Source organism: Benincasa hispida, chromosome 9, assembly GCF_027475165.1.
Source record: "Benincasa hispida cultivar pf3 chromosome 9, pf3_genome.v1.1, whole genome shotgun sequence".
Lineage (NCBI taxonomy): Eukaryota > Viridiplantae > Streptophyta > Magnoliopsida > Cucurbitales > Cucurbitaceae > Benincasa > Benincasa hispida.
This window is the reverse complement of record NC_143486.1, coordinates 78,909,140-78,935,999: the sequence shown is the minus strand read 5'-3', so window position 1 is coordinate 78,935,999 and position 26,860 is coordinate 78,909,140. Positions and strand designations below refer to the sequence as shown.

General features: G+C 35.4%; 2 protein-coding genes across 2 annotated transcripts; both read left to right on the top strand.

Moving 5' to 3' along the window:
- Positions 1-3,987: 3,987 nt before the first annotated feature.
- On the top strand, positions 3,988-21,106 carry LOC120085430 (Acyl-CoA N-acyltransferases (NAT) superfamily protein). Its single transcript, XM_039041392.2, has 4 exons — positions 3,988-4,005; positions 4,138-4,557; positions 18,479-18,546; positions 20,620-21,106. The coding sequence occupies exons 2-4, from the start codon at positions 4,291-4,293 to the stop codon at positions 20,768-20,770; spliced, it is 486 nt and encodes a 161-aa protein (XP_038897320.1). The 5' UTR covers positions 3,988-4,005; positions 4,138-4,290; the 3' UTR covers positions 20,771-21,106.
- A 2,033-nt stretch (positions 21,107-23,139) lies between these two features.
- Positions 23,140-26,626, top strand: LOC120085226 (uncharacterized). The gene is made up of 2 exons (XM_039041124.2): positions 23,140-23,511; positions 26,320-26,626. The coding sequence occupies exons 1-2, from the start codon at positions 23,214-23,216 to the stop codon at positions 26,376-26,378; spliced, it is 357 nt and encodes a 118-aa protein (XP_038897052.1). The 5' UTR covers positions 23,140-23,213; the 3' UTR covers positions 26,379-26,626.
- The last annotated feature ends 234 nt before the right edge of the window (positions 26,627-26,860 follow it).

The following is a 26,860-nucleotide window of genomic DNA, read 5'->3' as shown; positions in this document are numbered from 1 at the left end:
TAAGGTATTTTCTAGGGATGGAAGTGGCAAGATCAAAAGTAGGAATATCTGTTTCTCAGCGGAAGTACACTATGGACTTGTTAAAAGAAACAGGAATGACCGGATGCAAACCTATTGACACTCCTATTGAGGTCAATAGCAAACTGAAAAGTGTTTCGGAAGGAGTTCCTGTAAATAAGGAGAGGTATCAACGCCTAGTAGGAAAACTGATTTACTTGTCTCATACTAGACCCGACATCTCCTATGCTGTGAGTGTAGTGAGTCAGTTCATGCAGAGTCCATATGAGGAGCACATGGAAGCTGTGACTCGATTTTTGAGATATTTAAAGTCCACCCCTGGGAAGGGTTTGGTATTCAGGAAACATGACACACGAAGCATCGAGGCATATACTGACTCAGATTGGGCCGGATCTGTGACTGATAGAAGGTCAACCTCAGGGTACTGTACCTTTGTATGGGAAAATTTGGTAACTTGGCGGAGTAAAAAACAGGGTGTAATGTCCAGAAGTAGTACTGAGGCAGAGTATAGAGCTATGAATCTGGGAGTATGTGAAGAAATCTGGTTGCAGAAAGTTTTATCTGATCTTCACGAGAGTAGTCCTGGGCCTATGAAGCTGTATTGTGATAATAAGGCTGCCATCAGTATTGCGAATAATCTCGTACAACATGATAGAACCAAACATGTTGAAATTGATAGGCACTTTATTAAAGAAAAGTTAGACCGCGGAGCTATTTGTATTCCCTATGTACCTTTAGTCCAACAGATTGTCGATGTTTTTACGAAAGGGTTATTGAAACAGACGTTTGAAGCTTGTATTAGCAAGTTGGGTCTTGCCGATATCTATGCCCCAACTTGAGGGGGGTGTTGAAATACGTTAAATTAGCCCTAAGGGCATTTTTGTCTTTTTACCATATTTGCTAAATTAGGGTTTCACATTATTCTATTTATATCTGAGGTTGGGTCTATTGTAAAAATGACATAAAAATAATAAGTTCTTTTCTACCGTGGTTTTTCTTCCCTGAATTAGGGTTTTCCACGTAAACTCCTTGTGTCGTCTTCTTTCCCTATTTCAATAAGTTTAAATCCATAAAATTTCTTGATTAAACTGTAAGTGAAATTTCACTATTAAGGTGAGAAGAACTCAATACTTAAAGCATTGGTCACCAACCTTATTATGTTCTTAAAATAAGAATGTGTTTATATAAGTGTGCACGTTTGAATAATCGGACAATTTGGAGAACTTAACCGAGTTGAATCAGTTCAAATTGACTGTTGCTCTAAATGTTTTAAAAAGTTAGAGCAATGTTTGCATAAACACTTGGAGTACTCTGTCAATTTCATTTGGAGTGTTAAAATTTTTTAGTCATGAAGCATGCACCTCGTCAAGCTTAGGGACACTTTATGATGTACCTCATCAATACTAACTTTACGATGCACTAGTAGCTTAAAAGTGGTTGTAGGTCAAGTTAACCATTAATTACAATAGAAATAGAAATACAACTTGAGGTGGGCTTATATTCATGACCAAGAAAATTTTCTTTACATGAAGGATAAATATAGAACAAAATGTACGTTTGATCTCTGAGTTTTGAGGATAATGTCTATTTGGTTAACGGAATGATTATTAGACTGTTAAGTGTTGATATAGATGTTTATGGTATTTGATGATATGTGTCCATTTTATTATATTAGTTATAAAATTAATTAAAAATGAATTTAAAAAACATACAAGTTTAAAACAGAAATAGATCATTGTACCGATCTTAGTGTCTGCCAACCCATCTAATGATCAAGACTCACAAATCTTATTCATACATCTGGTCGTTCAATGGAGACCCAAATCTGGAATTGAAAATGGAAATTTGGAGCTGGAATTTATATTCTTCAGTTCATCGGCAAGAAAACTAAAGAATTAAATTTTGTTCAAGAACATTTTAGATTAGTTGAGATTTGAGAAAACTAATGGATGGAAGTTTATTCAATATCATCTTAAATTAGTTCAGCAAACATAGGGATTGAAGTTTATTCAAGATCGTTTTAAATTTGTTGTAAAAACTGAGGGATGGAAGTTTATTCAAGATCACCAACTTTGACCTGAACTCGGTAAACAGCATTTTTCTATGATTTTTTTTTCTCTGTGTTTGGTTCTTGAGAATTTTTTTTTTTTTTTGTACTTTTGGAACTTTTTGGCATGATGTGTAAATATTTTTCTATTTATAAAAATTTTTCAATTTTTTTTTTAAATTTGCATTTTTATTATTTTAGAATATACAATAATTAGAAGAATTAATTATGGAGAAAATTTTATTCTATGAACCTAATTCAAAAGGTTAATCAATTTTTTTATCGATAATTTTCCTTTATTCAGTTTTGATTCTTATGTATGATTATTGCTCATAGTTACTTTCTGAGCTAAAATTAAAATAGAAAAATTAACTGAAATTTAGATACAAATATAATAAATATCCACATCAACACATAACGATCTAGTAAGCTTCCATTAAATTAAAGTTAACTCAAGCATCATTAGAAGTATTTTGCAAACATGAGAGATCAAAGTGTGTTTTAAAATTTCAGAACCAAATAGACATAAATCTTAGAACTTGAGATCCAAAAGTGCATGGACATAAATATATTTAAATGCGAGAACTGAAAATGGATAAGATCCTTAGAAAAGCAGAGAACACTCTATATGGATAACTACCAAAAAAATGAGGTGGGAAAAGGCAGGCCTCTGCCAATGCAAGGGCATGAGCAACATTCTTACAAACCCTTCTAAAAAAGAAAATAAGAAAAATATGGCACGAAAAAGAATATCCTCAATCTTTATTAGGTTTCGATTGTTTACTTCTAATGAGACTTTAACTCTTTAAAATCTAAGATATTGTTATCCAAGAAATTTTAAAATCCAACTGGCATGGATTTAATATCCTGTAAAATGGTAAGATTTTTATGTCAGGGAGATGAAGAGAAAATATAACCTAATTAGTTAATAAATTAATATCGATTATTCATTACTATTAATTTCAATTAATATAAATATACTATTTAGACATAATAAATTTTAACTAATATTTTTATAAATAATATTTTATGTTATCTTAATAAATTATTGTCATTAATTATCGATATAATAATTAATTAAAAAATTATTTTAAATGACAAAATTGTTAAAAATATCTACAACTAACAGTAATATTTTACGGTTTATCTGTGATAAACAACGATAGACTACTATATGTGTTTATCTGATAGTAAATTCGTGATAGACTATTTGATAGTAAATATTTTTGAAAATGAACCAAAATATTTACAACTAATAGCAAAATATCATAGCCTATTTGTGATAAACCACAATAGACTACTATCTATGTTTGTCTTATCGCTGTCTATTGCGGTCTATCACAAATAGACTATGATATTTTATCATTAGTTGAAAATATTTTGATTCATTTTTCTATATTTGAAAACAACCCTAATTAATTTGTGTTATTTTAAATATTTTAGTAATTAAATTTAATAATTTAATTACACTTAATATAAAAATATTCATTTATTTTTATTTTAATTAATTAAATAATTAATTGATATCGTAATAAACTAAATAATGTTAAATTTAATTGATGACTTCATCGATCAGATTCTTTTATTTAATTAAGTAATAATTTAATTTTGATTCCTATATATAAAATTGATAAGTTGAATATATATTTCCTATATATAAAATTGATAAGTTGAATATATATTTTTAACTTCAAGATATTAATTATTCTACATATATGGATACAAATATTAAATATTTTAAATATTTAAATTCAGATATTTAATATCTACCTCTTAAAACAATATTTGCTATTCAAACAGCCATTTGGATGTTCTTCAAATAAACCGACTTGACCACGACACCCTTCACCATATTTGTTGCTAAATTCGAAAGGAAAAATCCGACTCAAATATAAAATCAGAAACTGAAAAAGACATCTAGCATTGTTATTAGTTTGTAGGTGAGCATTGTTATTAGTTTGGTCGATTTTATAAGTGTTTTTTCTTTTTTTTCTTTTTTTTCCCTCTTTTGAAAGTGCTCGATTTTCCAAGTTAAATTGATAATCTAAGCATAGTTGAGTTCTCTTATTAAGGTATATCTATATAACGTTCGATTGTCTTGGGCGGCTGGGGGAACTTGCATCACACTTCTTGTCGTCGTCCAATTTCTCCCTCTGTTTGTCAGTTTCAAACTCGATCCAAATCAACGGAGTTCATGCGTTGGTGAGGACTTCAATCGGGTAGACATGACAAATACAAACCCTGTAGCAGGATCTGGAACCGACGCCCCAAAGATTATTTGGAATGAAGCTCAACAGAGGTTCGAAACAGAGGACAAGAAGGCATATCTTCAGTACGTGATAAAAAATGGGGGTAAAGTCATGGATATGATCCACACTTTCGTTCCTTCTTCCAAAAGGGGTTTGGGATTGGCTTCTCATCTCTGCGTCGCCGCTTTCAATCACGCTGACGCCAATTCCTTGCCCGTCATTCCCTCCTGTTCCTACATTTCCGTGAGTTCTCTTCTCTCCAATTTTCTAGGGTTTCTTGTAATTTTGATCTTCGGTTTCAATTTGTTCTGACTAACTTCTCATACTCTTGATTCCTTACTACGGATTTGTTATGTTTTGGTTTATTTTGATCGTTTGGGGTCATGGCTGCGTTCTTGGGTGCGTGTTTACTCATCTTGAAATTTAATACCATTGTTCTTTTGCGATTGTATATGGCTATGGAAGTAGATTAATGGGTTTGGATGTTTTTCCTACTTAACTCTTAAATTTGTAGTAGATGTTTTGGGGTTCGATTTTAGCAGTGAATTCTGTTCTTTCTTCCTATATGGTAACTTCGAATTTTAGTGGCCAGCAGACTTCATCTTTTTAAATGGCTGAGTGACTCAATGATGGGTGAAGATAAATTTAATATCATATCATCTAATACTCCAATTTTGTGGAATCGTTTGAAAGCAACTTCCAAATAACCAGAATCGAGAAAGAAATGTGATTAGTTGTAGGCCCGTAGGAAATATGGCCACTCCATTGTATGAGAAAAGAGAAAATCAAAAGAGAATGCGAATGTTCAAGCCAATACATCGTGCAGCACCTTAAAGAGAAGTCACAATCTGCAAAAGAATTGTAAATGTCATCTCATTTTCCTTCGTCTGTGCTGTTTCATTCTACTTTGATAGTTTACCAATATGTTTAGAATGTATTATGTGAAACTGCATTCCTGCTATATGTCCCAAATCAGAAAGGACAGGCAAAGTGAGAAGAGTTCTTATGAAGACTGGATAGGAGAAGAAAGTACATAGAATAAACTCACAGAAATCACTTCTGAGATTTTTACTTTTACCCATTTGCGTATTTTTCAATGGTCGATGATGCTTTGGTGCATATATATATTGGTTTTCCCAATAGATGTCTATGTTGCCATTTTTTCTTTGGGTAGACAGGGAATATTCCGTATAGGTTTCTCTTCCCTTATCTCTCCATTTTTCTCATTAAACGATTACCTCTCTCGAATTCAACATGATAGTTCATGAAGTTAAAAGATAGGTTAGGTTTTATGAATGGAGGTTAGGTTTTATGAATGGTTCATCTGTACAGTTACTCTTAAATCAAAGTAAATCGTTGCTTGGATATTACGATAAGGACCCCCGATTATTTACCAAGTAAAAACAGATGGAAATTCCAGAATAAATTACAATCAGCAGGCCAAAGGGATGCTGTGAAGTGAAGAGGGCAAAACATCAATGTTTTCTCTTTCTTTGGAACATCCTTATGCTTCTCTCAAATCAGATAGACCACAAAACAAAATATGAATCTGCCTTCCACAACATAGCCTGTCTGTCTGGGAAGGGTGAATGAACCAAGATCTCATCAGACTTAGCTTATCACCTTGAGGGGCTGACACAACTACAACAGCCTGGAAAAACTTCCCTCAAATCGGCATGGAAAGATGGCACAACACAACCATAGGACGTTATATGATCCTTGAGGGTCCTCCCTGCAAAGAGAATACAGGAAAATGGTTGTCGAGGAGGAATTCTACATGAAATCGGTGGCATTCATTCTCTCACAAGAAAGAAATTGTTGAATTTCTGAATTTTCTCAATTTACTTTCTCATTCTTTACAAGGGGGTGTATCCCTTATATATACAATAATAATTGCCAAATATGGCAAAAACACTTAACGGTAAAAAAATGGAAATAAGGAAAGAATAATACAGAAAAAGAATGAATACTAATTGCAAGAAATAACACTCCAAATGGGTAAAGAGAAGGAGAAAACTTTCCATATTCGTTACTCTGTCTCAAGCTGGATTGTATATGTTGATTAAGTCCAGCTTGGCTTTTAAGATTTCAAACACGTTCTTGAATAGGGCTTTTGTAAGAATGTCAGCAATCTGCCTCTTGGTAGGTATGCAGTTGAGTGAGATACTTTTGTTTTCAATTTTCTCCTTAATAAAGTGTCGATCAATATCCACATGTTTTATGCGATCATGATGAACCGGGTCTTTGGCGATACTTATAGTAGCTTTATTATCACAGTGTATCTCCATCAGTTTTTTTATTTGATTTTAAGTTCAGATAGGATGCTTTTGAGCCACGTTCCCTTACATATTCCTTGAGCAAGCACTCTTAGTTCAGCTTCGACATTACTCCTGGATACTACTGATTGTTTCTTGCTTCGCCAAGTGACCAAGTTTCCCCAAACAAAGGTACAATATCCAGTAGTTGATCTTCTGTCTATTTTTGAGCTTGCCTAATCCGCATCTATGAAAATTTCAATGTTTCTTTTCCTAGATTTCTTGAAGTATAATCCTTCTCCTGGAGTTCCTTTCAAGTACCTAAGTATTCTGTAAACAGCTTGCATGTTGGACTGTTCATAAATTGACTTACAAAGCTAACTGCAAAACAGATATCAGGTCTAGTGTGAGTTAGGTAAATCAATTTTCCAACTAGCCTTTGATACTGATCTTTGTTAACCATTGTGTTTTCTTTGATTATGTGATGATTTATGTCAATGGGAGTATTGGTGGGCTTACATCCAAGCATACCTGTTTCCTTTAAAAGATCAATGATGTATTTTCTTTGAGAAATGCTCAAACTTGTTTTTGAGCGGGCCACTTCCATCCCTTGGAAGTCTTTAAGGTTGCCTAAGCCTTTTACTTCAAATTCCTTGGTAAGAGTAGCTTTAGATTTCTTACTTCTTCTTCATGATCTCCGGTAAGAATAATGTCATCTACATAGACAATGATAATTGCTATTTTACCCTTGCAAGGATGTTTGACGAAAAGAGTATGGTCAGATTGACATTGCGAGTACCCATTTTTCTTTACCACTTTTGAAAATTTTTCAAACCAAGCCCTAGGGGATTATTTTAGGCCATAAAGGGATTTCTTGAGTTTGCATACCTTATTCATGGTTTTAGTTGATTTTATATCGGTAGGTATATCCATATACACTTCTTCTAAGTCTCCGTTAAGGAAGACATTTTTTATATCTAATTGGTGAAGTATCCAATCATTATTCACTGCTAAGGAAAAAAGGACACAAATAGTATTTAATTTTCCTATCGGGGCAAATGTTTCTTGGTAGTCATTGTAAGACTGGGTGAACCTTTGACGACGAGTCTAGCTTTGAGCCTATCTATTTCTCCATTAGTTTTGTATTTGATGTTGAATATCCATTTGCATCCTACTGTTTTCTTCCTTGGAGGTAGGTCTGTTATTTCCCATGTGTTGGTTCTTTTCCAAGGCCTTTATTTCGTCTAGTACAACTTCCTTCCAATTGATGTCTTTGAAGGCTTCATAGACATTGTTCGGAATGTGTATTTTGGATAGTGTAGTTGTAAATGCTTTGAACTTGGGAGAGAGATGTTTGTAGGATAGGTAGTTTTGAATGGGATGCATCGTACAAGTTCTTACCTCTTTTCGTTTTGCAATAGGAAGATCAATGTCTTCAGTGAGTGTTTCCGTTGTGGAGTTGGAGACATGATTTTCCTGCATTCCGATTGGGTTTTGACTGAGTACTGGTTCATGTCCAAGAGTGTTTTTTCTTCGAGTATAGACTATAGGATCTTTCCTACATTCAAGTGTATTTTGATTGGAAACATCAGTTTCATGTAGAAATGGAGTACTCTCTTCAGTGAAATCTGTTTTTGGGGTTCCTTCGTTTTCAAGAAGAATTTCGTTTTCAGGTGAGTGGAAGGTTCAATGGTGCCTTGTTTTGAAAATAAGGTTGAGTTTCAAAGAAAGTTACATCCATGGAGGTACAAAACTTTTTAATGGTTGGTGAATAGCATTTGTATCCTTTTTGGCTTGGAGCATAACCGAGAAAGATGCATTTGATTGCCTTAGGATCTAATTTACTCTTATTAGGTCAATGATCTTGAACAAAAAGACCGTACAACCAAATATTTTTAAGGGAACTCGAGAAATAATCTATTATGTGGAAATACTTCCTTAAATTTTTGTAAGGGAATTTTGAATCATAATATCTGAGAGGGCATTCTATTAATAAGGTATGTGGCTGTCAGAATAACATCTCCCCAAAACTGATGGGGGGTGTTAGCGAAAAGCATTAGAGCTCTATAAACTTTTAAGAGATGTCTGTTTTTTCTCTCCGCAATTCCATTTTGCTAGGGAGTGTTAGGACATGTACTTAAGTGGGCAATACCTTTTTCTTTCAAAATTTTTCTTAAGGATGTGCTAAAAAAATTCTTAGCATTATTAGTGTGAAGGATTTGGATTTTAGTATTAAAGAGATTGAGAATCATGACATACATGTTTTGAAATATGGCAATGACCTCAGATTTTTCTTTCACTAAAAACACCCAAGTAAGTCTAGTGTGATCATCAATAAAGAAAACAATCATTTACTCCTGTTACATTCTGAACTCTACTAGACCCCCAAACATCACTATGCATCATAGGAAAAGGATAAGTGGGTTTATAAGTACTTATCGGATATGAAGATCGAGCCAACTTTGCCATTTCATAAGACTCACATTGAAAAAATTGAGAACTTTTATTAAAAATATCTGGAAGGATTCGTTTCAAATCTAGAAAATTAGAATGTCCTAAACGATTATGCCATAACATTATTGTACTATCATAATTGTCTTTAGAAGCAACAAAAGTAGTTGTACTATCATAATTGTCGTTAGAAATAACAAAAGTAGATTTGCTAAGACCTAACTCCTTGACTTGAGACTTAAGAGCATTCAGTATGTAGAGACCCGAGGATTGGGAAATTTGTATGGATGACCCATTTTTTGGTCCAAAATGTCAAATGATCCATTTTTAAAAAATAATGTTAATTGACCTTTTGCTGACATCATCGCCATGCCAAATTACGTAAATTGCCCTCACAAGTGTCTCACGAGGTAAGTCTCGCTCTTGTCTGATTAAACATTCTCGCTCTCGCTTGAAATTCCCAAGTTTGATGTGATTGCTCGTCAGTGTACGAATGATTTGACAATTTTAATGACGGAAGCCTCAAATCAATAACACCTAAACACAATACAATGGTGATTTTTTTAAACTCTAAACTCCATTTCAACGGTGATTACTTCTCTGGTTTTCGACGGTGTTTTGTTGAATGGAGATTTTTTGAACGGGGATTTCCAAGACGAGGTTTTTTCAGAACGAAACAGGTTTTCATTATTTTGAGTCCGTTTAATTATTTTTGCTGTGTTGTTTTTGGAAAGGTAGCATTACAAAATTTTGTATTGGGAGAGAGAGAGCGAGAGATAGAACGAGAGTAAGAAAGAGTAAGAGTAAGAGAGAGAGCCAGAGTAAGAGAGAAAGCGAGATTAAGGGAGAGCGAGATTACGAGAGAGAGCAAGATTAAGAGAGAGCGAGAGTACACTTCAATTGTTTGTACAACTTAATGACAAATGTTCTCTTGCTTTGTAAGATGACAAAAAAGTTTCTACTTATTCGATATGGAGGTGATTGAGATGAGAATGAAAGTTTGTATATTGGGGGACAGTTGACAGGAATCATTGTGCCTATTTCATTGAAGTATGAAGAACTTAAATCTCACATTTACATGGTTATAAATATCAGTTCTTCAGAGTTTGATCTTATACTGAGAGTTAAATATAAGCTTGAATATGAAGCCCCTCCACAATACATAAGGAATGCTGACGATGTTAGCTTCCTTCTTTTTCGAGAAGACCTTAGTAGACTTCAGTTATCTGTAACGCTGAAATCGAATCTGGACGAAAATATTAGAATGTGGTTTGGAAATGTGAGTTATAATGATATGACTGTGGACAGACAATACGAGGAATCATATCAGTTTTGTTAGGAAGAGGATGATATTCCATTGTCTACCAACACTGTACCATCAACAATATCACTAGACAACAACCGCACTAATCCAACAGGATTGAATTCAAAATTGGGCGGTACTTCAGTTGTTGGTAATGAGAGACCATCTAGATTCGATTATATGGATTGTGGTCATCCAGAGCAAAGTTGTGGTCCTTCAGTGGATGTTAATGAGTAACCAACAAGATTGAATGAAATGGATCGTGATCATGGAGATGTGCATCATTCTACAGCAGCTTCAGTGGTTCCACCATCTGTGTCTTCAAGTCATAGGGCAGAGTTGATTATGCCTGGTACCTCTTCATCTAGGATAGAGGATGTTGAAGTTGGTCAATTATTTTTGAGTAAAAAGGACTTGAAAATGAGATTATCTATTTTGTCCATTAACAAAAATTTTGAATTTAGGTTCAGGAAGTCAACCAAATCTTTGTTCAATGTCAAATATATTGGGGAGACTTGTAATTGGAGCCTTCGTGCAGTGAAAATGGAAGGGTCTGATATATTCAAGATCACAAAGTACCGCAGTTTGCACACATGTTCCATTGGAATTCTAAATCACGATCATAGACAAGCAATTGTTACGGTTGTTGGTCAGTTGATTAAAAATAAGTTAATGGGAATAGGACGTATTTATAAACCTTGTCATATTGTTGAGAATATGGGGAGAGATTATGGCGTGAACATAAGTTATGATAAAGCGCGGCGTGCAAGGGAAGCCGCATATGATCTCATTAGAGGTATTCCAGAATACTCATACTCCATACTACATGCTTATGAAGAAACGTTAAAAATAGAGAATCCGGGTACAGTCTTTGAGATCGAACTTGAAGATGAGGTGCATTTCAAGTATATGTTTATGACATTAGGGCCTTGTATTAGTGTTTTTGCAAGCTGTCGGCCTATGATAATTGTTGATGGGTCGTACTTGAAAGAAAAATCCAAAGGCACCATGTTGGTTGCGGTTTCTATGGACGGGAACAATCAATTATACCCACTAGCATATGCAATAGTGGACAATGAAACCGATCGATCATGGAAATGGTTTATGTCAAACTTGAAATGCAGTATCAAAGAACCCGATAATCTGGTGATTGTGTTTGATCGGATGGTATCTATCAGTAATGTTATTTGTGTATTTTTTCCCACGACATTTCATGGATTGTGCACATGACACATAGAACAAATTTTGTTACAAACTTTAAGGATAGCACGATTGTTGGGATATTTAGAGATGCAACAAAGGCATTTCGCATGACAGAGTTCCAGACAAAATGGGACGAACTCTGTAGTTTTCGAGACAGTGCTTTCACGAAATATCTGGAAGACATCGGTCTTCAAAGGTGGGCACGAGTTTACCAAATAGAACGAAGATATGATAACATGACATCCAACAGTGCAGAATGTTTCAATTTGTTAACTAAAGAGTATCGACTATTGCCCATAGTATGCTTGATTGAACATGTTAGAGGAATGCTCCAATCGTGGTTCTACGAACGGAGGAATTATTAGGCATCTCGAGCGACATTGCACTCTGACTACTGTGAAACCCGATTGGCAAGTGAGGTCGATAAGGGTAGACGATATCAGGTTGAGCCTATTGATTGTTATCGGGTCACGTGCGAGATAATCGATTGGACGGTATTGTTAATCTTCACACGAAGGAATGCATGTGTAAAGAATTCGACTCACTAGGTATCCCGTGTTCGCATGCAATTGTTGCTGCCAAGGAACGAAATATACCCATCCAGAGTCTTTAAAGTCGATTTTATATGACAATAATAATTGCCAAATATGACAAAGATACTTAATGGTAAAAAGAATGGAAATAAGGAAAGAATAATATAGAAAAAGAATGAATACTAATTGCAAGAAATAACATTCCAAATGGGTAAGAGGAAGGAGAAGACTTTCCATATACAACAGAAACCGACCAAAAGAGAGACAAATTTTGACTTACCATAACTTTGCAAGTTGGGTGAGGGGGTGTTAGAGGATGATCATAACCGTTTGGATGAGGGAATCATAGAGGGAGGGGACCATGAGGTTGTGCTATATAACGAAATGGAGGGAGGCATAGAAGGCAGGAAATGATTTGGAGGTGAAGCATTCGAAGCTGAAGGAGAGAAAGCTAGCCCTCTTGAATTGGCTGGTGCTGTTGGGTTTTTCTTTTCCTTTGTTGAATCTTTATTCTGGTTTCTTTCTGGCTGAGTTATTCAGATTTCTTGTGCTAACATTCACCTGGGATATAAATAATACTTGATAGGGGCGAATACCTTGTTTTTCTGGTGCACATTCTTGTTTCTTGTGTTGTTTACGTTGGTTACAGGAGCTGGAACCTAACAAATTGGTATCAGAGCCATTACAACCCTGAGGCGAACAAGGCAAATGGCACAAAAATAGATCGAGGAAAGGGTCGAAGCCACGAAGGAGATTTCAGCTATGAAGGACCTACTCTTGGGTCTATGTAAGAGCGTGGAAAAAACTCTCCGAGGATATAAGGGAAAACAACTCGATGAAGAGGACTAAAGAATCGGGACTTACTGAAGGTTCACGAAACAAAACCAAGGGGAAGATGGAGGAAGTTGAGTCTACCCATCAGACGGGGGGTGGAAGCACTGATAAAAATAAATATAAACGACGAAAATGCCTGTCTTCAATGGTGAGAATCCGGAATCGTGGGTATATCGTGCCGAGCATTACTTCGAGATCCATGAACTCAATGACCAAGAGAAGGTGAGGGTGGCTGTGGTGAGTTTCGCACTAGACGAGGTGGACTGGTTCAGGTGGAGCCATAACCAGAGACCTATTGGAACGTGGGAGGAACTTAAACAGAGGATGTTCGAGCATTATCGACCCTCAACAGAGGGGAGCCTCGGAGCTGGATTGCTAAGGATTAAGCAAGATGGCAGTTACGCGGATTATGTGAAGAAATTTGTGACATACTCGGCCCCACTACTGGAGATGCCAGAAGAGGTTCTAGTCGGCGCGTTCTTGAATGGATTGGACCCAGCGATACGTGCAGAGGTCATCAGTAGACAACCTGGGGGCTTGGACGCCAATATGTGCAAGGCCCATCTGATTAGTGATCGTAACTTGGCGCTTAAGTTAAAACAGGTTACTATTCCCATCAAAGGGAACATTACGAAGATAGAACCCTTAGTCAGACGACTATCGGACATCGAGTATCGAGAATGGTTGGCGAAAGGACTTTGTTTTCGTTGTAACGAGAAATACGCGACCGGTCATCATTGTAAATAAAGAGAGAATCATGAGTTGATGTTATTCATTACCACAGAAGATGAGGTAACGGATCAAACCGGGGAAGAAGAAGCAGAAGAAGCGCCAGAACTTAACACAATGAAATGATAGAATATGCCGAAGTATCCCTGTGTTCTATGATGGGGTTTTCGAAACGAGGAATGATGAAGGTGAGGGGAAACATTGGGGCAAGAGAAGTAATCGTTCTTGTAGACTGTGTAGCGACTCATAATTTCATTCATCAGAGGCTGATCAACGAGTTGAAGCTTGCAATAACGTCCACTAGAAATTATGGCGTGGTGATAGGCAATGGGGAAGCGCTTCAAGGCAAGGGGGTATGTAAATCTATTACATTAATATTACAATAATTGATTATTACAATTGATTTTCTTTCGATAGACCTGGGCAAGATGGATGTGGTCTTAGGAATGCAGTGACTCTACACTATCGGATTTGTGGGGGTGCATTGGCCCTCAATGACTATGAGCTTCATGGAGGGGGATTGAGTAGTAACCTTACAAGGGGATCCGACACTCACTCACTCAGAAATATCATTAAAGGCCTTGGCCAAAGTATGGGAGGAGGAGGACCTTGGGTTTTTAAGAACGTTGAAATAACGGATGATCGAGATGTGATTGAAGATGAAGTTGCTCAAAGGGTGGAGAAGTTGCTCGTGATGATTCAATGTTTGCTCGAAGAGAATGAAGATATTTTTGGGATTCCAACCGAACTCTCTCCCAAAAGAGAGGTAGACCATCATATCAACACCTTGGAAGGACGATCGCCCGTCAATGTAAGACCATATAAATATGGGTACAAGCAAAAGGAAGAAATCGAGAAACTCGTTGGGGAAATGCGCGAGGTGGGAATTATCAGGCCTAGCCGAAGTCCCTATTCTAGTCCGGTATTGTTGGTAAAGAAGAAAGATGGAAGTTGGAGATTTTGTATGGATTACTAGAAATTGAATCAAATAAGGATCGCTGACAAATTCCTTATTCCGGTGATCGAGGAATTACTCGATGAGCTCCATGGTTCTCCGGTTTACTCTAGATTAGACCTAAGGTCTGGGTATCACCAAATACGTATGAGGGAAGAAGACATTGAGAAAACAACCTTCCGGACACACGAAGGCCATTACGAGTTCCTTGTCATGCCTTTCGGATTAACTAATGCACCGGCAACATTCCAATCATTGATGAACCAAATCTTCAAGCCATTCCTTAGGAGGTTTATCTTGGTTTTCTTTGATGACATATTAGTCTACAACCCTGACATTACCACTCACGAAACCCATTTGGCTGTGGTCTTCAACCTTCTGAGAGATCATAAACTATTCGCAAATAAGAAGAAGTGCATATTTTGTCAGCCTAGAATTCAATATCTCGGTCGTTGGGTATCACAAGAAGGGTGGAAGCTGATGGGGAGAAAGTAAAAGTGATATTGCAGTGGCCAAGGCCTACTATAGTAACAGAGTTGAGGGTTTTTTAGGCCTCACGGGATACTATCGACGGTTTGTACAAAAGTATGCAGTTATTACAGAAAAATGCCTTCCATTGGGACGAGCGAGCGAATCGAGCCTTTGAGGAACTAAAGCAGGCCATGACTTCACTTCCGGTGTTAGCGATACCAGACTTCTCAATGCTTTTTTGATTGAAACAGATGTTTTGGGGCATGGGTTGGGAACCAGTGCTTACTCTAAATTTGAAGCCGAATGCGTATTTTAGTCAAAAACTATCTCCACGAGCACAAGAAAGTCAGTATATGAGCGGGAACTGATGGTAGTAGTATTGGCAGTCCAAAAATGGAGGCATTACCTCTTGGGAAGCAAATTCACCATGGTATCGGATAAAAAAGCGTTGCATTTTTTTATTAAGCAGAGGGAAGTACAACCACAGTTCCAAAGATGGCTAACCAAATTATTGGGATATGATTTTGAGATTTTGTATCAGCCCGGTCTCACGAACAAAGCAGTGGATGCACTCTCCCGAATTCCCCCTAATGAAGAACTGATGGTCATGTCCGCTCCAGCTTTACTCAATGTTGACAGGATACTCGATGAGGTCCGAGAAGATGAAGAGCTCCAAGCCATAATAGCTAAACTCAAGGAAGATCCGGAGGGAAAGGCCAATTACTAGTTGATTCGTGGGAAGCTGTTTTATAAAGGGAGATTAGTGCTATCCAAGAAACCCTCGATGTTGCATACCTTCCATGACTCGGTACTCGGTGGGCATTCAGGTTTCCTTCGAACATACAAGAGGATGTCAGGGGAAGTTTATTGGCCGGGAATGAAGTATGTGGAACAATGTGGCACTTACCAACGGAATAAGGCAGAATCCTTAAAGCCAGTTGGGCTGTTACAATCTTTACCTATTCCTGAATAAGTTTAGGATGATCTAACGGTGAATTTTGTAGAAGGGTTGCCTAAATCAGAAGGATTTGATGTTATCATGGTGGTTGTGGACAGACTTAGCAAACATGCTCATTTCGTACGATTAAGACATCCTTTTACTGCAAAGCAAGTGGCTGAGGCTTTCATACAAGAGGTCGTACGACATCACGGAGTTCCCAAATCTATAGTGACAGATCGAGACCAAATCTTCCTCAGTCATTTTTTGAAGGAATTATTTTCAATGATGGGAACCGTATTGAAAAGAAGCATGACTTTCCACCTGCAAACAGATGGCCAAACAGAACGGGTAAATCGTTGTTTAGAGATGTATCTAAGATGTTTTTGTAATGAACAACCGTTGAAAGGGAGCAAGTGGATGGATTCCTTGGGCAATACCACATTCCATTCTTCCATCAAAACTACACCCTATCAAGCTCTATTTGGAAGGAAACCACCATCACTAGTATCCTATGGTGAGAAGAAAACTTCAAATGACTTGGTGGAACAACAGTTGATGGACAGGGATGCTGCATTGAAGGCCTTAAAAGAACATCTAGTGCTGGCAAGGGATAGGATGAAGAAGCAAGCAAATCTGAATAGAAGAGAATTACAATTGGAGGTGGAAGAAGAGGTGTTCTTGAAACTTAAGACTCTACAGACAAAGGTCCTTGGCAAGGAAGAGGTGTGAAAAACTGGTCCCAAAATTCTACGGTCCATACAAGGTGAAGGAACAGATTGGGGAAGTCGCATACAAGCTAGAGCTACCTCCTGAAGCAAGAATTCACGATGTGTTCCATGTATCTCAGCTGAAAAAGAAATTGGGGGAACAAACAAGGGTTTACCACCCTATCTTGACCGAGGAATTTGAACTTCAAATAGTCCTAGAATTCATTATGGGAATTCGTTGGAACGGAGAAGTAGCTGCAAACGAATGGTTGATTAAATGGAAGGGGCTGCCAGAAAGCGACGCTACATGGGAGGAGTGCATCTGATGGAAGAGCAATTTCCCCAACTACACCTTGAGGACAAGGTGCATTTCGAAGAGAGCGGTATTGTTAGACCCCCAATCATTCATACATACAAGAGGAGGGATAAAAGGGGAATTGCTCCTAGGATAGTGGAGGATGATCATAACCGTTTGGATGAGGGAATCATAGGAGGAGGGGACTATGAGGCTGTGCTATATAACGGAATGGAGGGAGACATAGAAGGCAGGAAATGAATTGGAGGTGAAGCATCCGAAGCTGAAGGAGAGAAAGCTAGCCCTCTCGAATTGGCTGGTGTTGTTGGGTTTTTCTTTTCCTTTGTTGAATATTTGTTCTGGTTTCTTTCTTTTGTTAGTGGCTGAGTTATTCAGATTTCTTGTGCAAACATTCACCTGGGATATAAATAATACTCGAGAGGGGTGAATACCCTGTTTTTCTGGTGCACATTCTTGTTTCTTGTGTTGTTTACATTGGTTACAGGAGCTGGAACCTAACAGGGGGAGTTTGAGAAGAAGATGAATATCAGTGAGGATAGAAAGACATGGAAGAGAAGACCCTAGAGGAATCCATCATTCAAACTTGCCGATCCCTTACTCTATAGTACAGAGATGAAACCAAAACACAAGAGAGAAGCCAAAATCACCCTTACGATGGTGGACCGTATTCAAGCCAATGGTCTTCCCAGAACCAAACTCAACTATCATGCCTGATTCTAAGGCAAATAAAACACAACTTGGGAAGACAAGGATGGCTTAAGAATCCCCAATGTAGATTCTATAGAATTTAACCATACTTGCTTGGATTGTGTGAAACACAAGTCCGCTGAACTGGCTCCTTTCTGTCTATAAATCTGTTGAATGAGAAAAGGACCACGTGGCTAGACACTCAAGGACAATACAAGGATTCTTTGGGTTAAATATGCTGACCTATGAATTTGGATTGAAACTGAAAGAAACAATGAGAGGTTTTTACTGGGCTTCCATGAATATTCAGGTTATCTAGAGATTTGTTGTTCGTAGGATCTTGAAGATATACTCTTGCTGAAGAATTATAATTGTTCTTTCTTTTGATTGTTACAAACAACAGAGTCATTAAGTTTATACTCTATAATTGGTGTTTCCAATATTTCAACTTTCATTCTTCTTTCTTCAAGATATTTTATTTAACTAAAATAAGGGAATACTCAATAGACAGATGTTGCTTCGTCACCCAATCAAAGAGCCATTTGCAACTCTTCATAATCCTTTATTCCTTTACCTATCAGCATGTTCTATTTCTTCTTCTTTTTCGTTTGTTGTCTAAATTAGGAGTTGGGTGTTTGAAGTGTTTTGGCCCTCGTATGAAGTGCAATGCTGAGATCTTTTAATTCATTTGTTCTATATTTAGAACCTATTTTTCAGTTCGGTTTCGGTATTATGTCTTGCATGGCATCTTTTACTAAGTGAACCATTTTTGTCTCTCAGGACACCTTTCTCCCCAGGAATCCAACTTGGAACTATCTTTTGTACTCTGAAGATAAGAAATCAAACCTGTAAGCAACTTCTTATTATATTTACAAATTTGTACATATTACCATTGAGTCGTAGATGCTCCTTATGTGTACGTGTTCTTTGAGAAAGGTGGCTTGCTTTGAAGGGTTTGATGCAACTTTTTACAGCTTATATTACTACATTTAGGAATGAGCTGATCTGCTTTCTGCATCAGCAGTCGAATATATTGTCCCCAATCTAAGACCCTAAGGCCTAAATATTAAGTTGGTTTCATGGAGATATGTTGTTCTCTGTTAGTCTACCCAAATAGGTTTACAATAACATAAATGTATTCTCCCCATAGACATTAAATGCAAATGAATATCTATTTTCCCAAATTGACTTCCGGGGTAATACTGTGAAACTTGAATAAAAGCTTAGTATATTATAATGTCAATCTAAGCTTACCTGATTTAAGCATATATGTCTTTGACCAAGAGGTCAAAATTTCAAATCACGCCTTTCCTAAATATTGTGTTAACTTAAAAAATGGATACACTTTGCTCTTTCCAAAAAAAAAATAAAATAAAAAAATTGGACACTTTAAGAATGCACCTAAAGTGCTTGCTGTGTGGAAGTGAAAACTAGAATAAAAGGAATATGATATTATAATACACAGTAAATTGTCAAATTGAGTTACCACTCAATGCATGTAATTTTGAGTTTTACTTTTAAATTTGATCAGAAGTATTTATTTCAGTCACATCCAATTGAATTTTAGATTTAAGGATTCAATTTTCTTGAATTATCACCTTTTATTCAACTCTTGCTTATATCTATGTAAAAGGCAATGTAAAACTCTTCTGAAAGTAATTAATTTCTATGTGAGCTGAGTCATTCAAAATTTGCTGTCAAATTGATAAACTATTCAGATTGTGTCATATTTCTCTAAAATTTCATCAATATTACAATCCATTAAACTCTCAAAAGTCTTGCCCATCCATTGTGTATGAAGTTTATGTTTCATATTCTATTAGGTAATTATAATAGATAGCACTTTAGGTAATTATAATAGATAGCACTTTTAGAGTTAATAGAGTGTATAACAATATTTTAAAAGAATTGAAAATATAGTAAAAATCTATTAGTGATAGATTATTATTGATAGACTTCTATTAGTGATATGGTCTATCATTGATAGACTTTAAGAACTATTTCTAAAATTTGTTATATATATATATATATATATGTATGTACATTGTATGTATGTATGTATTTTGTATTTTGTTATATATCCTAATATTTCAGGCTTCGACTTCATTGTTATATTTGCCACTTTCTTTTATTAAACACGACTGAGACTATATACTTTTTTTTCTTTAAGGGCCAAAATGATAACTCCAAATAAATTTAAATTAAGATTACAATATTTATCTAGATCCATTCGGTTGGATTTTCCTCACTCCCAACTCATAAATCTAAAAGGGTTTGATTTCATCAATTTGAGAGCATAAGTTTAGGTTTTTTCGCTAACAACTAATATATATGTATTGTAGCATACCTAAAATTGAGTTTAAATTATGCATTTAGTCTTTATGATTTCAGAAAAGTTAAAATTTAGTTATTTAGTTTCAAAAGTTAGAATTTTATCATTATAATTGGATAAAATTTCATAAAGGGCTTTATATATGTAAGGCCTTAATTTTAATCCAATATTACACTTATGTCTTGAACTTTCCATTTTTTTTTCATAAATGTCATAGTGAGCTTCATATTTTCAAGAAAGTAAATGACATTTTACTATTTAACCCTCCAAGCATTAAAAAAGAGGAAAAACTTTTCATATTCTATCTACGCTCCATTAATGATTTTTTTTTTTTTTTTTATAATTTCATTTTTTCCTCTCATTTTTTCATATATCACCCACGCTTCATCTTTAATTTCTCTCTCAAAATATTCCCTCTCAAAACTTTGTCTCTCATCTTTCCGTCGTCGCCTCCCTCCCTCCGTCCACCTTGCCACCTTGCCACCATGGACGACGCGTTTGCCAAGATCCAACCGTCGCCTCCCTCTGTTTAGGCCACTAACTAGCTGTCATCACATTCCTCATATCTTGTTGTGTATTTCTTCTTCAGATCTCCCTCTCTTTTCTCCTTCCTCCTCCCTCTCTTGTCTCCTTGGCAATGTGAGTTGCAGATGGCTGGCTACGGGAGACAGACGATGTGGAGCGAATCTTCCAACGCAGGGCGAGCAAATTCGGCTCATCTTCCGGCGTGTGGTGAGTAGATCTGGCGTGGGGCAATTTTTCCGACATGGGATGATTTTTCCGACGTAGGCAAGCAGATCGAGTGTAGGGATATTTTTTCAGCATGGGGCGAGCAGATCCAACGCGAGATGAACCGATTGCATAGGGTTTTGAATGATGACGGTCGACAGTGATATATAGGGTGGTTTATATATATATATATATACTGTCATATGGTGGTTTTTTGATATATACTGTCATATGGTGATTTTTCGTTTTCGATATATAGGGTGGTTTTTTTAAATATACTGTGATATATATATATTTATATGTTCTTTTTGATATATATAAGATAATATATATCTTTGATTTTTTTATTGAGACTTTCTTTATTATGATATATACACCCATATATAATGAACATTAAGTTCATTTGTGATTTATATATATTTGTTTCCAATCTTACTAGTATATTTCATATATTGTTTATAATATTTGTAAATATTTAAGGCAAATCTTGTAACATATATTTAAAAATAACCATGAATCTAAATTATGGTATGTGTGTGTGTGTGTATATATATATATATATAATCATTTTACTAGTATATTTAAAATATGTTAGAATATTTAAAAATGTTTTACCATTTTACTAGTATATTTCATATATTGATTTGAATATTTGCAAACATCTGAAATAATGTTTCAAGGTATAGAGACATACATATCATAGCAACGGGATATCGATACCTAATTAGAAGTACATATATATCATAATGCTTTGGACATATACATCAAATAAACAATGAAATACATTGACATACATATCAAAACATAAAGGGAATATATTATTAGAATACCTACGATATATACACCAAGTAAACAACGGAATATATTACATAATATATACATAATATATGTTATAATATTTCCAAATAAACAATGAAATATATTACATAATATAAAAATTGAGAGTTTTTTTTAAAGATTTTATGTATTGTGATATATACAAATTTTGATTTGTTGGGATTTCTAATTGCTTAAATAGATATATATGCTGTAAATGAAACTAATGAAATATAGTATGACTTACGTCGAACACTAAACCAATATGTGATTTATATATCATGGTACATTTTATATGTTATATTCTATGGTGATTTATGTCAAAAATCGAATCAATCTCTAATTTATATATTGTGGTATATTTCATATATTTGTTAGAATATTTTCAAATACCTAATAAAATGGTTCGAGGTATATTTTAAATAACCATAAATCTGAAGAAAAAAAAAAACAATACGTGAAACCAACGAATAGAAAATAAAATTTCATTAAATGCATTTTCTCTCTTCAATTAAATTAAATAAAGGGAAAAATCTAAAAAAATAAATGTATTTTCTCTCTCAATTTGAAAATGTTAAAAAATCATATTAAATGCATTTTCTCTCTTCATAATAAATGCAATTTCTCTCTCCATCATTAAAAAAATTTCATAAATAGGGAAATATATATAAAAATAATAAAAAATGATAAATTTGTTAAAACTTGCTCTGGAAAATTAGGAAATTCTCTAGAAGAAATATGGGGTTCTGCTTATGGTGGCAACATGCTATGGGGTGCCTTAGTGTATACGAGTTCTTGAAAGTAAAGGAGCAATAACCAATTTATTGTTTCTCGAAAGGATTGGTAATGCTACTTTATTATTAATAAAATTCACATAACTTTTTTTTTTCTAGTTTCTACTTATATATAGGGTAGGGGGCGGATGTAGCCAAGTGGATCAAGGCAGTGGATTGTGAATCCATCATGCGTGGGTTCAATTCTCACCTCATGGTATCCAGGTTGAAAGAGATAAATTGAACAAGTATGATTGCCCTCTATTGGGATGTACTATTAAACTAAAATTGAGATTATTTGCTAAGAATTATGGTAGAAGTGAATTTTTTTAAACAGTGGAATCTACGAAAAAGTTCCATGTTGTTAAAATAAAAAAATTCTATATTGTTTCTGCAGATCAAATCCCGAATCTATTTATGGTACCCAATCGGATTGGAATATCATAATAATATCAGAAAGAAGAATATCGGGCTCTTCAAGAATGTATCACGTTGGAAATTTCAACTATTTATTTAATTGATACAAATTGTGACTCCGATCTCACAGATATTTCGATTCCAACGAATGATGATACTATAGCTTCAATTCAATAATACTACTTTTTTTAAAAAAAAAAAAACAAATTTAAAGACATTTTTTAAATGTCCGGCTATTTTATGATGTTTTATGTAAAAATCCCTTTCATAAATATCCCCTATAAAATATTCCTCGGACTAAAATAAGTGGGCCGTAGGTCCACGTTACGATCCAAATTTATTTCAAGTCCAAGCCGGGAAAGCCCACAAAGATCTGTCTTCCTCCTCCCCCTCAAGAAAACGACGAACCTGAAAAACCTTCTCAGGGTTCTCGGAGCTTCATTGCAGAATGGACTTAGCCTCCAAATTTCTTCGAACTGTGACCAATGCCACCAACAACAACACCCTTATCAACGTTTGTTTGGTCCTTTCCTTTGGGGCACTGAGCGCAAGATCGATCAAGCAGCAGAGGGAAATTGAAGCTCTGGAAGCCGAGAAAGTTTCACTTCTGAATTCCAATAAAGCGCTGAAGAAAACCATGTGGGATTGGAAGCAACAGCTCTTCGCCGAAGCCTCAACCGACTCCGCTTTGGTCCCCCTCGCCAGGATCAAAGCCATCTATGGCGAAGCTCCGATTTCCCCTTCCGGTAGTGTACCCCTTCCTTCTCTCTGATCTATTCTTTGTGTTTTTTACTTGCTGTTGTTTAAAAAGTGAGTGTTTAGTTGAATATATCGAAATGTTCGTTAATTTTGACTGGAAATGGTACACATATAGATTCTTGTTAGAAATTGACTGTCGTCATTGAGAATGATGGCTTGTTCAAAGCATTTCAAACTCTCCCTACTCCTAGTTAGAAAGTTATTGGGTTCCGTTACTACTTCATCTATCTTTTGATTTTTCTCATTGTCTAATTATGAAGTCAAATGTTGTCATAATCAAGTTGTTCTTGGTTGTCATGGATTCTAATTGTCTCGGAAGTACCAGCCAAAACCCAGGAAGCAAGTAAAGTAAAAGATTCTGAATCGATAGAGAATGGTTCTTATCACCGTTATATGAAAAGAGTGTATGAGAATTGAATGTTCTAACGACCTCAGATCCTATAGGTTGTACAACTGTATCCTTGAGTTCTAAGAATGGAATGTTCTACCATTGGATGCTGAAGTTGAAAACTAAAGTTAAAGATAAAGAAGGAACCAAATCCAGTCAAATCCTAAACCCAACAAACACTTCAATACCTTCATCCTTTCTTACCCCCGCATCTTATTACAAATCACCAAGATCCGATCAGGGTGTTTATAATCTGGAGTAAAAGGATTCTGGCTTCTTGTTGAGCTTAGCAAAATCGAGGTTTATGATAACGTTAGCGTCGTCCAAAAGAGGGAATAAGAGTAGGAAAGGTCCGGAGATGATTTCCTATATGTACTCTCCAATTCTCATTTCCTTCATCATCTTTTTGCACTTGATTTGTGGTACCATTTCGTTGTCCTTCATTTTGAGTCATCATTCTGTTAGGACCTTCTCCTAACAAGAACAATACTCAAGAATACAGAATAAATTCAAGGACAATTCAATTATAGAAATATAGGAAAATGTATTGAATTATAACTCATAAGCAAAGTAACAAGATAAACCCTAGCCTTTTCGAGAGGGCTAGACTCTCCCAAATTCCCAATTAGGAAATCTTCACATAAAATTCTCCATACCCTTATTCCCACCCTACTTCCTCTATTTATAACCAAAAGACCTAACCAGCCTATTAACTATTTACTAATTTGCCATTCTATTAACCATACTAATATTCTACTAATAACTCCATTATATCTCTAACTAGGTCTCTTACACATTCCACTTTTATTTCTGGTAGCACGCCCCACACTCATGCACCGCTCGACAATGGGCGGAAATTTCAACGGGATAGACCATGTCCTATTAAAGTTCATATTCCTGCACAACTGATGCAGAGGTTTGTCATTATTGTAGAAGAGTTTGATATTAATATATGCTTCATAAAACTTTACCGGGAAAACATTGCTACTGTACTGTGTTTTTAGATGAGAAGGAGACGCTTGGAAAACTTATATGCAAAAAGAAGTAATTTCTCCTATTGGGAGTTTAAGGAAGGCACTTCAGTTCAAGTTAATTGCGAAGGCAGAATAGTCAAAAGGAGTTGGAAAGGGAAAAAAAAACAAAGCTTAAACTTCTTCCCTATATCTCTCCCTATTATTAGAAATCTGTTAATTTCTTTCTAGCCAAGCCACAAGGTCCCACGCCTAGTCCTGGACTGCATTCTTCTATAGGATCTCTGTCCTTTTTCTATATAAAAAAAATAATAATAATAAGAAACCATTTCATTAATAAATGAAATATCCAAAGTACAAACAAAATCCAAGTACAAGATGAACCAACAAGACAAATCCCAACAATATATGAAAAATACAATGAAATCAAAGGGGAGGGGGGAAGAACAAAATGTCGATTAAAAAACAGAATGATGATCTCTGTCTTTCTTTTAAAGTTATCCACACAGAAGCTGCATAAAAAATCAAGAAAAAGATTATGTATGGGAAAAGATCTTCATGAACCTTTCTGCCGAAAGATAAGAAAACTAGTAAATGGCTTTATGTTTCCTTTGGATTCCTACATAATGAGCACCAATTTAACTTGGTTGTAAGATCATCAATGGACATATTCAAATTGGATTTGTGTCACTCCATTGTGTTTAGATCAAGAGACACAAACCAGCAGTGATGCTCGATCTTATAGGTTTGTTACCTTTCCTAATTGAGAGTGACTAGTTTCTATGTAGCAAGGAAATCAGTCTGCTATCGAGCTGTCATTTGTCAATAGACATGTACTACTTTTATCAATCTTGTGAAAAATATTACCCTGTTGACGATGACTGTAGTATGTATTTGACAACTTGTGAGGAGTTATAAAGATCTTTGGTCGAGAATTGGTATTCACGACTCAAATGTCTGCTTTCAGCACAAACGAATAGTTAGCCCAGGTAGATTGGAGGATAAACGGCATGAGTGGATTTTTTAAGAAACAATTCTAATGTATGGTTTGATGCAAAACTTTTACCTTTTTTGCTGGTTGAGTTCTTGCATGACAATGTTGGGAATATATAAAATGATTACCTGTAATAACCATAATGTATTATTTAAGAGTTTCAGGTCTCAATTAAGATTTGGTCAAATCCCATCCATATTTTATAGTTGTCGAACATATGACTCGAATGCTCCCTCTGTTGAAAATGCTTTTTCAAGTTTGATTACAAAAAGAAGGGCTGGCTTAGAATGACTATTTTAAGTGTTAAGAACACTTTTAGTACTTAAAAGTCATTTCAAATAGGTCCGAAATCATCTTAGTGAGATCTGAGAAGGTGATCGTTATTGTATAAGCTTAGCTTTTACGGATTTATCCACTGATCCAATTTTTATGGACCATACAGGAGTAGGGCATGTTGCAACCGAAGATGCAAATTCACAAGGCTCCAAACTTATGGTTTAATGTTAGTTTACTCTAGTTTTTGAGGTTTTGTTTCCTTGGTTCACGAAATTGCATATTGTATGCTTTAGGCTAAAATAAAATAATGCAGGGTATTAGGAATTAGATTTTCCAAAAGTACTACCAACTTAACTTCAATGACAGACAGATATACGATTCCCTCACATTGTCAAAAAGAAAAAAGAAAAAATCCTTTTCATTTGTCATTAATTCCTCAAGAATAAAACAGCTATATAATCTTGTGGCCACAATTTCCATGATGCCCCCAACATCATCCTGCAACATTTTTGCAACTATTTTAAAATTGTAATGATTAGGTGTCTAGATTACACTTATTTCATACTATCACTTTATTTCACACATGCCACATGTTAGATTTTTAGTGCACAAATGCTCGGGTAACTAAACATCCAACAACTTATTCATCATATAATTCAATTGATTGAAAGTTTTATATCAATGTTTATAAATCGAATATGATACAA